Source organism: Rattus norvegicus, chromosome 3, assembly GCF_021556685.1.
Source record: "Rattus norvegicus strain SHRSP/BbbUtx chromosome 3, alternate assembly SHRSP_T2T, whole genome shotgun sequence".
NCBI classification, from domain to species: domain Eukaryota; kingdom Metazoa; phylum Chordata; class Mammalia; order Rodentia; family Muridae; genus Rattus; species Rattus norvegicus.
Window position 1 is genome coordinate 153,186,831 of NC_141536.1, and position 13,853 is coordinate 153,200,683.

General features: G+C 45.3%; 1 protein-coding gene across 12 annotated transcripts; it reads right to left on the reverse strand.

The window, feature by feature from the left end:
• Positions 1–381: 381 nt before the first annotated feature.
• Wfdc11 (WAP four-disulfide core domain 11) lies at positions 382–13,434 on the reverse strand. 12 transcript variants are annotated; one of them, XM_087654442.1, is made up of 7 exons: positions 9,450–9,530; positions 6,908–7,093; positions 4,591–4,633; positions 3,213–3,253; positions 2,948–3,086; positions 1,933–2,075; positions 382–540 (listed from the first exon to the last, which is right to left on the reverse strand). In XM_087654442.1, exons 2-7 carry the CDS (start codon positions 7,079–7,081, stop codon positions 517–519), a joined length of 564 nt encoding a protein of 187 aa, XP_087510568.1. In that variant the 5' UTR covers positions 7,082–7,093; positions 9,450–9,530; the 3' UTR covers positions 382–516. The 12 variants fall into 12 exon arrangements, with proteins under 12 accessions (XP_087510568.1, XP_087510572.1, XP_087510573.1 ...); XM_087654446.1 differs by lacking the exons at positions 6,908–7,093; positions 9,450–9,530 and adding an exon at positions 11,638–11,727; XM_087654447.1 differs by lacking the exon at positions 6,908–7,093 and having other exon boundaries at positions 9,450–9,514.
• Between the last annotated feature and the right edge of the window lie 419 nt (positions 13,435–13,853).

Below are 13,853 nucleotides of genomic sequence, written 5' to 3' on the forward strand. Positions count from 1 at the left end.
AGGCTACCCTCAATAGATGGTCCTAGTCTCACTGCAACTTGATATGCAAGGCTGTTTGATATCCATGGGAGGCCTCCCATCTTCTGAGAACCATAGGAGTAGGGGTGAATGGGGGAAGGGGGGTGAGAGGGAGGGACTGGGAAGAGAAGCTGCAATTGGGATATAAAGTAATAAATGACTTAATTAATAAAAAAAAAAGTAGAAGGACTTTGAAAAAAGGGGTTTGGTGGGAATGGAGAGATCTGAGATGATAATAAGACTTTGGTCAAATAATGTGATATAAATATGAAATTATAAAAGAATAAATAATTTTTAAAGCAAGGTATTCAGGAGGGATCACAGAGTGTTGTGAGGGGAAATAAAGAGACACTGAGGCCGGTCTGTTCATAAGTGGTTTGTTTTTCAAATATGTTTGCCATTTTAGTCCCCAATCAACACAGCATTTCTAAAGGTAACCACACAGCCCTGCTCTGAAGCCACTAGCTCACATGAGGCCAGGCTGTCGAGAAGTCAGGGTCATTTCTTTCTTTCAAAAAATTTCTGTAAAAGAGAAAGTTTAGATTCTCAGAGATATGGAGTTTCTAAGAAACCAACCTTCATTCTTAAGCTGACGCCCAGTTCCCACTGACTGACACCCAGTTACCACTGACTGACACCCGCCATGGCGGATGCCAGGGCCTGGCCACTTCTGGGTAAATGAGGCTCTGGTTCACTAAGAGATCGCTGAGCTCAAATTTGAACTACGGAGCGGAGCGGATGGCTGCAAATGCAGATAAACTAGGAAACAGGCATTTAAAAGAGGCAGGCCTTGGGGCTGGGGATTTAGCTCAGTGGTAGAGCGCTTACCTAGGAAGCGCAAGGCCCTGGGTTCGGTCCCCAGCTCCGGGGGGGAAAAAAAAGAACCAAAAAAAAAAAAAAAAAAAAGAGGCAGGCCTTTAATCCCGGCACTCAGGCAAGTGGATTTCTGTGAATTTGAGGCTAACCTGGTCTATATATTGAGTTCCAGGACAGCCAGGGCCATAGAGAGAGACCTGTATATAAAAAATGAAGGGGTTGGGGATTTAGCTCAGTGGTAGAGCGCTTGCCTAGGAAGCGCAAGGCCCTGGGTTCGGTCCCCAGCTCCGAAAAAAAGAACCAAAAAAAAAAAAAAAAAAATGAAAAGGCTGTGGTTTCTAAACTGGTGTCTCATTTCATGTACCAGTGAATTGCTTTCCTGGTGTGAGAGACCTTGGTGGCGTCCCTCTCTCCCTTTATCTGTCTGTGTGTGTATGTGTATGTGTATGTGTATGTGTATGTGTATGTGTATGTGTATGTGTATGTGTATGTGTATGTGTGTGTGTGTGTGTGTGTGTGTGTGTGTTTGTGTGTTGATATGTGTGTCTAGATCTGTGTGTCTGTGTGTATGTTTGTAGGTGTGTCTGGATGTACTTCTGTATGTGGAGGAATGTGTATATGCTCGTGTCTGTCTGTCTATTTGTATATGTATATGTGTGGATGTATGTCTGTATATTCATGTGTATGTATGTATGTGTATTTGTGTATGAGTACCTGTCTGTGTGTGGGCCTATGTCTGTGTGTGGGCCTGTGTCTGTGTATAAGCCTAAGGGAGGGTCTGTGTCTGTATGGGTCTGTGTTTGTGTGGGCCTATGTCTGTGTGGGTCTGTGTCTGTGTGGGTCTGTGTGTGGGCCTATGTCTATGTATGGGTCTATGTCTGTGTGTGGGTCTGTGTCTGTGTGTGGGCCTATGTCTGTGTGGATCTGTGTGTGGGTCTGTGCCTGTGTGTGGGTCTGTGTCTGTGTGTGGGTCTGTGTCTATGTGTAGGCCTTGGGGGAAGGGCTGTGTCTATATGAGCCTCTGATTTGGGCAACTTTGGTCTGAGGCAGAGGATGTCTCATTTCAACACCCTCCCTCCCCCTACATCTGCAGCTCACCGCATTTTCTGCACAGATGTTACCACAGTAGGTCCAGCAGCATGTGTGATTTCTGTATACACATTTGAAAGTTCTAGAACACTTCTTGGTACAGTCGTTAGCTTTTGGCTGTCCCCAGCACTCCTCGAGTAACAGTTCTCCCGCTGAAACAGAAATGAAATCAAGAGGTTCGCAGAGTCAGTGAAGCAAGCCCTTTCCTCCTAGAGTCTGAGCTCCGTATCCCTGTCACGGCCTCTCTCTTCTGAATGCCTGCACGGAGAAGTCATCGCATTGACCCCTGACCTTACAGGTTCTCCACTGAATTCATTACCTCGGCTCCCAAAGGCCTTACCTAACTTTGTATATCCCCAGCATCCATGAGTCCATCTATAATATATAGATTGATTTAACAAGAAGTGTGAAAGTCCAAGATGGCTGCTAGCCTCATTACAATACCTGCCTCGGGGAGACAGAGTGCAAATAAGATTTCTGGGTTTGTTCTTGTTTTTCTCAAGATGGGATCTCACGTATCCTAGGCTATCCCTGGGTTCACATGAAGCTGAAGATGACGCCCCTGAATTACTGCTTCTGCCTCCCAACAATGGGATTGCTGCCAAGCTCAATCGTGCCTGGCTTGGACTAGGTTTTCTCTACACTGCCCCCTTGTGGACTGTTCCTTGACACAGCCGTGGAGGACGGAGGACAGCTTTGCCCAGTGCCTTGTCACATTCTAAAACATGTCTCTACTTTAAAGCGTCACTACTAAATACCCATTTGGTTCCCGTGAGAGGAATCACAGGACTTCCGGAAGTATGGAGGAAGGGTGTTCTCTCTATTGGCTCAGAGGCAAAAGAAAATATTCAGTCTTCACTGTTCGTGGTAATTGTACGAACGTTGCTGTTAGGGAAGTTTCCCAATTGGAGGCTGACCTGGGAAGGCAGAACCTGAATCGAAATGCCAGACACGACACCCACTCCCTTATCCAGAAATGAGCACAGCCCTCGTCCCCGGGTCACAAGGCATCCTCACCACCTACGAGAATACTTGTTCTTTGTCCCTCCCAGGGCAGGCGGCAGCAACAGCACGCAGAGAAACACCAGACACCGGAGCAGCGAGGGCTTCATGACGTTGACGGAGCGCGTGTGGATGTGCTGCTTTTGCCTTCCCAGCTGCTGCTAGAGAGCAAGTAGATAAGTTGGGGACGAAGGTGTGAGCCAAGGCGGAGCACCAGGAGGTTTTTAAACATCCCACCTTCTAGACCAACGCCTCGCCCTCCGCCCACCACGCCAGGCAGATCTGACCTCCAGCTTTGCCTGATGAGTGCCTTGTCGTTTTCCCCCTGCTGAAGAAAATACTTTTCATACATTCTTCCTTCTCTTGATTAAAGGATAATTCAAACTGTCACTTGAGACTTACAAAATCTAAAAATCCTTACAGAATTTAAATATTTCTTTTAAAAAGTCACAAAAGAGAGGAACAAAATCCATTAGACTGGTGTGCGACATGCTATCATCATATATGGACAAATGTATATTAACTGCTTTGATAAAACTGAAATTATGTGGCATTCTTTTGATTTTTTTTATTCTTACATCTAGCTTTTAGTTAGGATACAAAGTAACAAGTTTCTTTCTTTAGAAAATATTCTCTATTTATCGCACTTTTAGAGGTCATGTGTGAGCACTGTATTTACATCCCTCTTCCCTTCCCTCATTTTGCCCCATCCCATGTTCCCTCACCTCACTCTCAAATTCAGGGCTTCTTTTCCTTGAATTATTATTGTTACCCACCTGTGTAAACACATAAATCTAGAAAAACAACCTGCTAGGTTCGTGTTGGTGTTGTTCACCTATGTATGTATTTAGGAATGGCCACTTGAGGATGAAAACCTTATGGGGTGGGGGTGGGGGTGGGGGCTCATCCCTGAAGAAGACTGATTCTCTCAGTAACCACTAACTATCACCTACAGCTCTTTATCTAGGACAGGGTCTTGTGAGAGTCCCCTGCCCACACTGGCATGCCAATTGGTGTCGTCACTGTGCGTGTTTCATTTAGGCAACCATCCTGCTGAGGTTTCTGGGGTGCAGCTCCCCGTCACGTATAGAAGACACTGTCTTGCAGTGGACATCCTGGTCCTCTGCTCTTACAGTTTGAGTTGATCACACACACACACACACACACACACACACACACACACACACACAAACATCCTGCACACAATGCTCTCACCACACACACTCATGCACAAATGCACAGAGAGACCAAAAATTCTTTTCAAAAGAAAAAGAAAAGAAGCAGCACAGGATGCTGGCATGCTTGTGGAGAAGAGGAAAGTCACACGCTGCTGGTGGGGGTGTAATCTTTTGTAGCTGCTTTGGAAATCACTCTGGAGGGTGTTCCTCGAAAACAAAACTAGAACTACCATAGATACCACCCTTGGCTACGTAGCAGAAGGATACTACATCAAGGTCTCATAGAGACCTGGGCATCCATGTACAGTACTATACTAACAGCAGTCGGAACACCCCTCAATGAGGGCTAGCTCTTGGGGTACCAGATGGTATCGTGCAAGCTTTCAAAGAAGGGAAGAATCCATAGTCCTACCCAGTTATGACGCCTATGAACCACAATGACCAGTGTGGCTCAACAGCTCTAAGGCTGCCAGAGTGGTACACGTACCTCGGCGATAGCCAATGGACCTCCGATTGGACGTAAGACTCATCTAACGAAAGGAAAATCATGTCAGGCACTGGAAGCCCAGCTGATACCCAGTACTCATGAATCCACGGATTGTGATGGTTTGTATATGCTCGGCCCAGGGAGTGGCCCTATTAGGAGGTGTGGCCTTGCTGGAATAGGTGTGTCACTATGGGTGTGGGCTTAAGACCCTCACCCTAGCTGCCTGGAAGCCAGTGTTCTGCTAGCAGCCTTCAGATGAAGATGTAGAACTCTCAGCTCCTCCTGTCCCATGCCTGCCTGGATGCTGCCATGCTGTCACCTTGATGATAATGAACTGAACCTCTGAACCTACAAGCCATCCCCAATTAAATGCTGTCCTCTATAAGACTTGCCTGGGTCATGGTGTCTGTTCACAGCAGTGAAACCCTAAGACACAGATCTTGGAGGAGAACCTACAACTATCACTTTACTAAACCGGGACAATCCCTAACTACACTCCAGATGTTTCCCTTTGTTACGTGTAGTTTTCACCTCTCATCAGGGAAACCTTTCTTTGCAACAAACTGAGAACATTATTGAAAACCACAACTAATCAAAATGCAGAGCTCTGGATCTCAGTCCCAACCGATACATCAGCCTCCTGCGTCTGAGGCTCCGGGATCATCTCAGAAGAGGGTTTGGAAGGACTGTAGGAGTCAGAGGGACAGGAAGTTTGCTGGAAGAGCATGGCTTCTAGAAGTATCAGGGAAGCTTACAGCCATGAAGTCCTATCAGTGTGTGATCAGACGAAGAAATAAAGAAGAGGCAGTGCATATGCAGAGTGAGGTCTTTTTCAGCTATTAAAGTCAGTCATGATGTTTACAGGAAAGTGGGCACAACTGCAAGTCATCGTGTTAAGCAAAACAAACTAGTCTGAGAAAGATCTATTCTGTGTGATTTCTCTCATGTGTGGAATCTAGACTTTATAGCCTTGTGCGTGCATGCGTGTGAAACTGGGCAATTATGAGAGGGAGGATGAAATCTTAAGGAAAAGGGGGAAAGGGCTAATGCACCATGACATCAGAAGAGAAGAGTATTTGTGAGAAAGAAGTAAAGGAGGAAGGGACGCACAGAGAAGGAAGGGGTTGCTGAGAGCAAGAGAGGAATTTAGAGCAAAGTATAATGCATGAAAGCAGCATAATGGAGGCTGGAGAGATGGCTCAGCGGTTAAGAGCACTGGCTGCTCTTCCAGAGGTCCTGAGTTCAGTTCCCAGCAACCACATGGTGGCTCACAACCATCTGTAATGAGATCTGATGCCCTCTTCTGGTGTGTCTGAGGACAGCGACAGTGTACTCACATTTAATAAATAAATCTTTAAAAAAAAAAAAGAAAGCAGCATAATAAAGCCCATTACTTCATATTCTAACTTAAAATTAAGCTAGAAAAAAGCTCTAACAAAAAGATCTGAAACTCTGAAAGCTCTAGAGAATAATAGAGGATTATTACTTCAAGATGCAAGCACAAGCAGGTGCAGATGCAAGAACAGGTGCAGGCACAGGCACAGGTGCAGGCACAGGTGCAGGCACAGGTGCAGGCACAGGCAGATGCAGGCACAGGCAGGGAAAGTACAGGCACAGACAGGAGCTTTCTGTAAAGAGCTCTGGTATCACAGAAAATAATTTCAAGAACTGACAAATGAAATTAAGAACCTCTGCACAGCTTATGAGGGGGAAATCATTAAGTCAAAGAGGGAACCTTTAGAATGGGAGACAAGTCTTTACCAACCGAGCATCTGACAATGGAATGGCTCCTAAAACATCACAATAAATAAGCAATCGAATAAATTGAGTGGACATTTCTCAAAATCAAAATACACACGATCTATAAATAGTCGAATAAACGTTCCACATTTGTGTATGTTACTTTCCTCATTACTGTCACAAAAATGCCGTACAAAAGCAACTCATGAAAAGATGGGCTTATTTTTCCTCACAGTAAGGGAGACAGGTACAGCCCAGCACGTTAGTGGTGGCGTGCTGCTGTAGCTATGGTTACAGGAGTATGATGTAGTTGGCCACGTGGTATCTGCAGTCAGGAAGCAAATAAATGCTGGCGCTCAGCTCTCTTCCCCTCTCTCCCTTTTAATTCAGTGCAGGTCCCCGTCCCATGGCCTGGTGTCACTCACAGTCAGAGTGAGTCTCCTCAGTAAAGCCTCTGTGGAGATCCCTTAAAGAGTTATAGCTCCTGGGTAAGCCAAAAAGTCAATCCAGCCTGCCTTTGAGACTGACAAACACAGAGTCCTTAGTCACCTAAGAAATGCAAATTAAGATTGCTCACCCCAGTCAGAATGGCTGTCACCGTGGAAACAGGAAAAATGCTAGTGGCTGGTGATGTGGGGACAGACAGGTCCTTAACCAGTGCTGGTGGGAGAGCAAAGAGGTCCAGGCACTGTGGGGTCAGGGAGGATTTCCTCAGCAATTCTATAGGAACCATTCTATGAGCCAGGCACATCCTGGTATATACCTGAAAAACAACCGGGGCCAGCAGGGGGACTTGTGTTATCCATGCTGCACTAACCAAGATGTGGGAAAAGCTAGGTACCCAGCGAATGGAAGGAGGTAGCAAATGAATGCAGAGACACAACACAGTTCTACTCAGACAGAAGAATAAAAATTTGTCGCTTGAAGGAAAAGGGATGGAACTGGACACCACTGTGAAGTTAGGCAACTCAGGATATTAGACTTTGCCTTGTGTGTGTGATCTCTAGTTAAATGTATACATTTAGCAATGTACTACGTAATTTATATAAAATATTTATATGTGGACATAAATTTATAAATTATAGTTATAAATGTATATATAAATTATAATTATAGAATATATAAATTATACATTGAGTTATAAATTATATAGTTATATAAAATGTGTTGCATAAGTATAATACTGTGCTATTATATTTATTACACATTATAATGTATAATATAAATATGATAATATACAGTATATAATTGTATAGTTTGTGTATGGAATGAAAGTAGAAGTTGATGAAGGGGCGGGAAAGATGCGATGGGGAGGGAGGGAAACAGAAGAGAGTAATGCAGGACAGTAAGACTAAATATCACCTGTTCTACACAGACTGTAGATTAAACTACGTTCTCTCTCCTCTGTGTGTGTGTGTGTGTGTGTGTGTGTGAGAGAGAGAGAGAGAGAGAGAGAGAGAGAGAGAGAGAGAGAGAGAGAGAGAGAAATATCTCTTCAGAGGGAGGACCAGACTAGCAACGGGAGGAGGGATGGAGAGGGCATGGGGGAGATTATCAGCAAGGGCCAGGGAGAAATCGCTCAGTGGGGAAGAGCACTAGCCCCTCATCCACAGGACTCAGGTTGGATTCCCAGCATTCCCGTGGCAGCTCACAACCATTGGAAACGCCAGTTTCAGGGGGAATCTTGCTCCCTCTTCTGGCCTCCACAGGCACTGCATGCACATGGTGCCCAGACAGACATGCAGACTGACCACTCAAACGCAGGAAAATAAAAATAAATAGATCTCAAAAAATAAAATAAAAAAGAGTAAGGTACATGCTCGGCTTGGTGGCGCACACCTCTAATCCCAGCACTCAGGAAGCAGAGGCAGGCAGACCGCGGTCAGTTTGAAGTTAGTCTGATATACAAATCGAGTTCCAGGTCAGCCAGGGCTACATAGTGAGACCCTGTCTGGACAATAGAGCGAGCTACAATTTTACGTATGCATGGAAGTGTCGCCGAAAAAGACAGAGACTACATCTGATTTGTTGCTCTCATTCTAAATACCTCAGCAAGTGTCTTTTATCAAAAGAACATTCTCTTACGTGCACGTGACACATTTACTATTGAGTTTGACATTGGTAAACTAGACTGAGACGTCATCTACCTTCAGTAATCCATCTTCTCAGGACACCTAGAAATAGTCTCATCTCTTATGACCTCCACATCTTTGAAGAGTCAATTTTTTTTCTTTTCTTTCCTTTTTCCTTTCTGGTTTTTGTTTTTTCAAGACAGGGTTTCTCTGTGTAGCTTTGGCTGTCCTGGAACTCACTCCGTAGGCCAAGCTGGCCTCAAACTCACAGCGATCTGCCTGCCTCTGCCCCCTAAAGTGCTGGGATTAAAGACGTGCACGACCGTCACCCAGCGAGTCAACTTCATTTTAATTGAACATTTGTATGAAATTTCTTCTTTCTCATATTGAAATCGGGCAGTCTTGATGGGGACACTATAGAAGTGACATAAATTCTCCTAGCATATTGTATTTGGTGGTGTACAAGCTCACTTGTATCTTTCTATCCCAGTTTCTTTATCTAAACTATGAAAGCAGTAATTTACTCCACATAGACACAGTGCTAGCATGATTTAAACAGGGGAAAACTTTTTTCTTTCTCTCTTTTTTTCTCTTCTTTTTTTTTGGGGGGGGGGTGGTTTGTGACAGGGTTCCTCTGTGTGTCCCTGGCTATTCTGGATCTCATTCTGTAGACCAGGCTGCCCTTGAACTCACAGAAATCCACCCGCCTCTGCCTCTGACTGCTCAGATTAAAGGCTTGCACACCACCATGCGGCAAAGAAAACTCTTTAAGCCACCTGTTCTTAATCTGTGGATCTCGGCCCCTTCATAAATCGAATGTCCCTATCACGAGGGTCACCTGAGGCCATCAGAAAACACAGATATTTACACTATGATTCATAACAGTAGCAAAATTACAGTTATGGAGTAGCAATGAAAAATTCTCATGGTGGGGGGTGTCACCAGAGCTTGAGGAGGAACTGTAGCATTAAAACGGCTGGAAAGCAAACCCCAGATCACAGGCTCTAACAGAGTCTCTCACAACGCAGGGCCTTCCTCTCTACCTACCTCTCAGCCAGAGGTGCTGATAAGCACTTGGCTAGTGCTGTTCTCTCCTCAGTTCCAGGGCAGTGGAACCTCTGCTCACAGACCAGGTAATGGAAGGAATAAACGCCGTTCATTTAGACTTTGATCGTGCTTTGAAGTGAGTCAGATCTATCTCAGATCTCCAGGTGGGTACACACGGGACCTCATGTCTGTTTCCTGCTTTCCTTCTTGCTGCAGGCAGAGTAGATCAAACCAGAACAAGATGCACCCACCCAGCTCCCTTCCCCAACACATGCAGAAGTCTGGGTGCTGTGCCTGGGAGAGGGAGGTCTGTACACCTGATTCTCTGAAGGACCGTGGGATGACGCCGTTGCGAAGTCCCATCTGCCTTTCTATTGATTTCTCCATTAAAAGCATCATCCTAACATGTTTCTTAGGGTCTTTTTTAAGTTGTTTGTTTGTTTGTTTGTTTGTTTGTTTTTGCCAGTAGGGGGAAATGACTCATCCAGGAGAGGTTAGAAATCAGTATGTGGGGGGCAGCCATCTTCCAGTAACTCGACAAAATGACGAACACTAAAGGAAAGAGGAGAGGTACTCGGTATATGTTCTCTAGACCTTTTAGGAAACACGGAGTCGTTCCTTTGACCACATACATGCGAATCTACAAGAAGGGTGATATTGTAGACATCAAGGGAATGGGCACTGTTCAAAAAGGAAAGCCCCATGAGTGTTACCACAGCAAAACTGGAAGAGTCTACAATGTCACCCAGCATGCCGTGGGCATCATTGTAAACAAGCAAGTTAAAGGCAAGATTCTGGCCAAGAGGATCAATGTGCGGATTGAGCACATCAAGCACTCAAAGAGCAGAGACAGCTTCCTGAAGCGGGTGAAGGAGAACGATCAGAATAAAGAGGAAACCAAAGAGAAAAGCACCTGAGTTCAGCTGAAGCGACAGCCTGCACCACCCAGAGAAGCCCACTTTGTGAGGACTAACAGAAAGGAGCCTGAGCGGCTGGAGCCCATTCCATACGGACTCATGGCCTAATGTATAGTAAAGGACCTGGACTGCAAAGTGTTTTCCTAAAAAAAAAAAAAAGAAAGAAAGAAAAGAAAAGAAAAGGAAATCAATATGTGCCATATAAATATAAAAGCCAGAGGGGGTTGGACAGACAGAAGGCTCAGGGATTGAGAGCACCTTCTGTCTTTAGTTTTGTATTTACTGTTATTGCTTTTCTTCTGCTGTGATAAAACACCATGACCAAAGGCAATGTGTGGAAAAAATAGTTGCCATATAGTTCCAGAGGGGTAAGAATCCAGGGCAGAGGCCCGGCAGCAAGCAGCAGGCACACTGGGAGGACCAAGGTACTGAACACTCTTATCTCCAGCCATGATCTAACTAGAACTAGGGAGGGCCAACTAGCAATAGGATGAGGCTATAACTCAGAACATCCACTGTTCTGAGGGAGACAAAACTTCTTCCAGCAAGGCCACGCCTCCCCCAGAACATCCCCCAAACAACACCAACAACTGGGAAGCAAGTGTCCAAGTACACGAGCTTATGAGGACATTGTCAAAGGCCAGGTTGGACACCACGGGGTACACGGAGGAGGGGGCCAAGTGTGCAGTTGCCGACTGATCACTTGACAGACTTCTCTGTGTGTTTGGTCCACCGAGCAAAAGTTCACCGAGTTCTGGCCACTTTACTCCCCCCCCCCCATAGCTCCCCCATCCCAGCAAAGTCTTTCAAGCAGTGTAGAATTACAATGTGATCACGTCCATTTTCTTTCTACTGAATGACTGTGAGAAAATAGTATGTTCCCCCAAACCTTCTTCACATGAACCAACATTATGTGGTACAGGTAAAGAAAACAAATTATTCCCGGGGTTGGGGATTTAGCTCAGTGGTAGAGCGCTTGCCTAGCAAGCACAAGGCCCTGGGTTCAGTCCCCAGCTCTGGAAAAAAAAAAAGAAAGAAAGAAAGAAAGAAAGGAAGAAAGAAAGAAAACAAATTATTCCCAAGAACCCATATTCATTCAAAACTAAGCAACTTGTTACAGATTAACAAAATGTGAGCAATCAAAGTAATTTTCCTTACGAGCAGGCAGCGATGCGCAGTCACAAAGGAAGGACCGATTATTTTTATTATTTATCTTCAAAAGCGATCTTACAAAAATCCTAAAAGAATCACAAATCCAAACTTTTACTTACGAAACAATCGGCCATTTCTACTTCACATCCTCAGAACGCGCATCACCAGCAAATCTTATTAAATCAAACCAGGAAGCTGAGGGCAAAAACGGGCAGGAGGACTCCACTGCCTTGATCAGCTCAGCTACAGCAAGAGTCACGTCAGCCAGTGCAGCCGTTGATCCCGCTCCCTGACTTTAAAACGTTCCTGGCTGGGGTTGGGGATTTAGCTCAGCGGTAGAGCACTTGCCTAGCAAGCGCAAGGCCCTGGGTTCGGTCCCCAGCTCCGAAAAAAAAAAAAAAAAAAACAAAGTCCCTGGCTTAGCTATTGAGTGTACCTTTCTGAACCTGCTTTCCAATTGCTCCCAAAGATTTTCCACATCAGAGCCACTAGCAAAAACATCTTAACCTGTCTCTACTAACAGTTCGTTCTCCCAAATGCTTTCTATAGGTGATGTGCATTCCTGACAACCTACATTTCTAAATTCTTTCCTAGGGTGGCGATTGAGTCATTAATCTGCTCTGGTGACAATGCCGGAAAGAGATCAAGATTATTACTGTGAGTGCCTGTGATACTACCCCGTGAGGCGGCTGGAAGACCCCTTAGAGTTTTCATACAATTCTTTGATAAAGAAGGATGTGAGGGCAGCAAGCAGAGCGGAACTGCATAACAGCATGAAGTCCTCAGCACCCGTAGTCCTCAGGGCTGTGCCTCTCTGAGGCATACCCATTGTGGTTGTGTTAACCAGCGGGCTGCATTCCATGAGTTCTGAAGTCATTTGCTGTTCCTCCTGCGTGGCCTGCAATAGTACATCCTCATTTAAGTCATCACATTGCTCTCCCGAGGACCAGGGCTTGGTTCCCAGCACCCACAATGCAACTCACAACTACCTGGATCCTGGGTTCAGGGAATCTGATACTTGCATGCGTGTATGTGCACCACATGCATGCAGTGCCTGTGGAGGCCAGAAGAGGGCTCCAATCCCTTGGAGCTGGAGTTGAAGTCAACTGTGTGAGTCACCTGAACTGAACTTGGGTCCTTTGGAAGGGCAACAAACAGGCTGTGAGAGATCTTTCCAGCCTCTAATTCTGTGAATATTTTTAATGCAATGCACATGGTAAATATTTTCTATAGCTCTAAATACATTTTATTGTTTTGGGTTGTTTCTCCCAATATCTTTTTTTAAAATTATTTATTTATTTATTTATTTATTTATTTATTCTATATAAGTACATTGTAGCTGTATTTAAACACACCAGAAGAGGGCATCAGATCTCATTACAGATGGTTGTGAGCCACCATGGGATTGCTGGGGTTTGAACTCAGGACCTCTGGAAGAGCAGTCAGAGCTCTTAGACACTGAGCCATCTCTCCAGTCCCTGCATATCTTTTAAAACTTATTTATTTGTTTATTTTATGTGTCTGGGTGTTTTTGCCTATATGTCTGTCAGTGCGTGGTTTGCATGCCTGGAGACTATAGGAACCAGAAGAGGGCATTGGATCCCATGGGCCACCATAAGGACACTGAGAATCAAACAAGGATTCCCCGAGAAAGAAGCCAGACGGTTGAGCCGTCTCTCCAGCGCTCCTCTGCTTACCTTAATGGGATTTAGGACATCACTCCCACGGCTCCTCGTCAGGGTCAATATTTTCAAGTGTTTGCTTCCACTCTGTGGGTTGCTTCTCCTCCCTGATGCTTCTGCTAGACAGAAGCTTTTGAGTTTGCCAATCTAGACAATTTGGTGTGTGTGTGTTGGGAACAAGCAAAAGAAACTTGTTCTAAGTACTACCGTTTCGCTTTCAGACTCCATGCAAAGGGAGAAACTAAACTCAAGGTCCCAGACCCTAGGGGAGCTGGGGATTTCCCGATCAGCTGAGCAGCCTCTGTTGTAAACAGTTTCCGGTTTCCGGTTATTACAAACAAAAAAGCCGCTATGAACATTGTAGGGATAAATTTTTTGGCGACCTACTTTTAATAAGGGTTCAATCCCTCCTCCAGCCCCACCACCCAGCAGAGGTGGTGGAAGAGAAAAGCTATTAGGCCATCGGGGAGTGGACCGTAGTTCATTGGGGGTGAGCTTGATCTTCTTTGACAGCAGTGCAATCCCGTAGCAAACACCAAGCTTCCAAACCTGAGGGGAGTTTTCTCACATTCCACCCCTAACCCAACAGGTTCAAGACACCCAGTATCAACCCCCTCCCCGAATCTCCTCAGGTCTGAAGAATTCACCAGAGA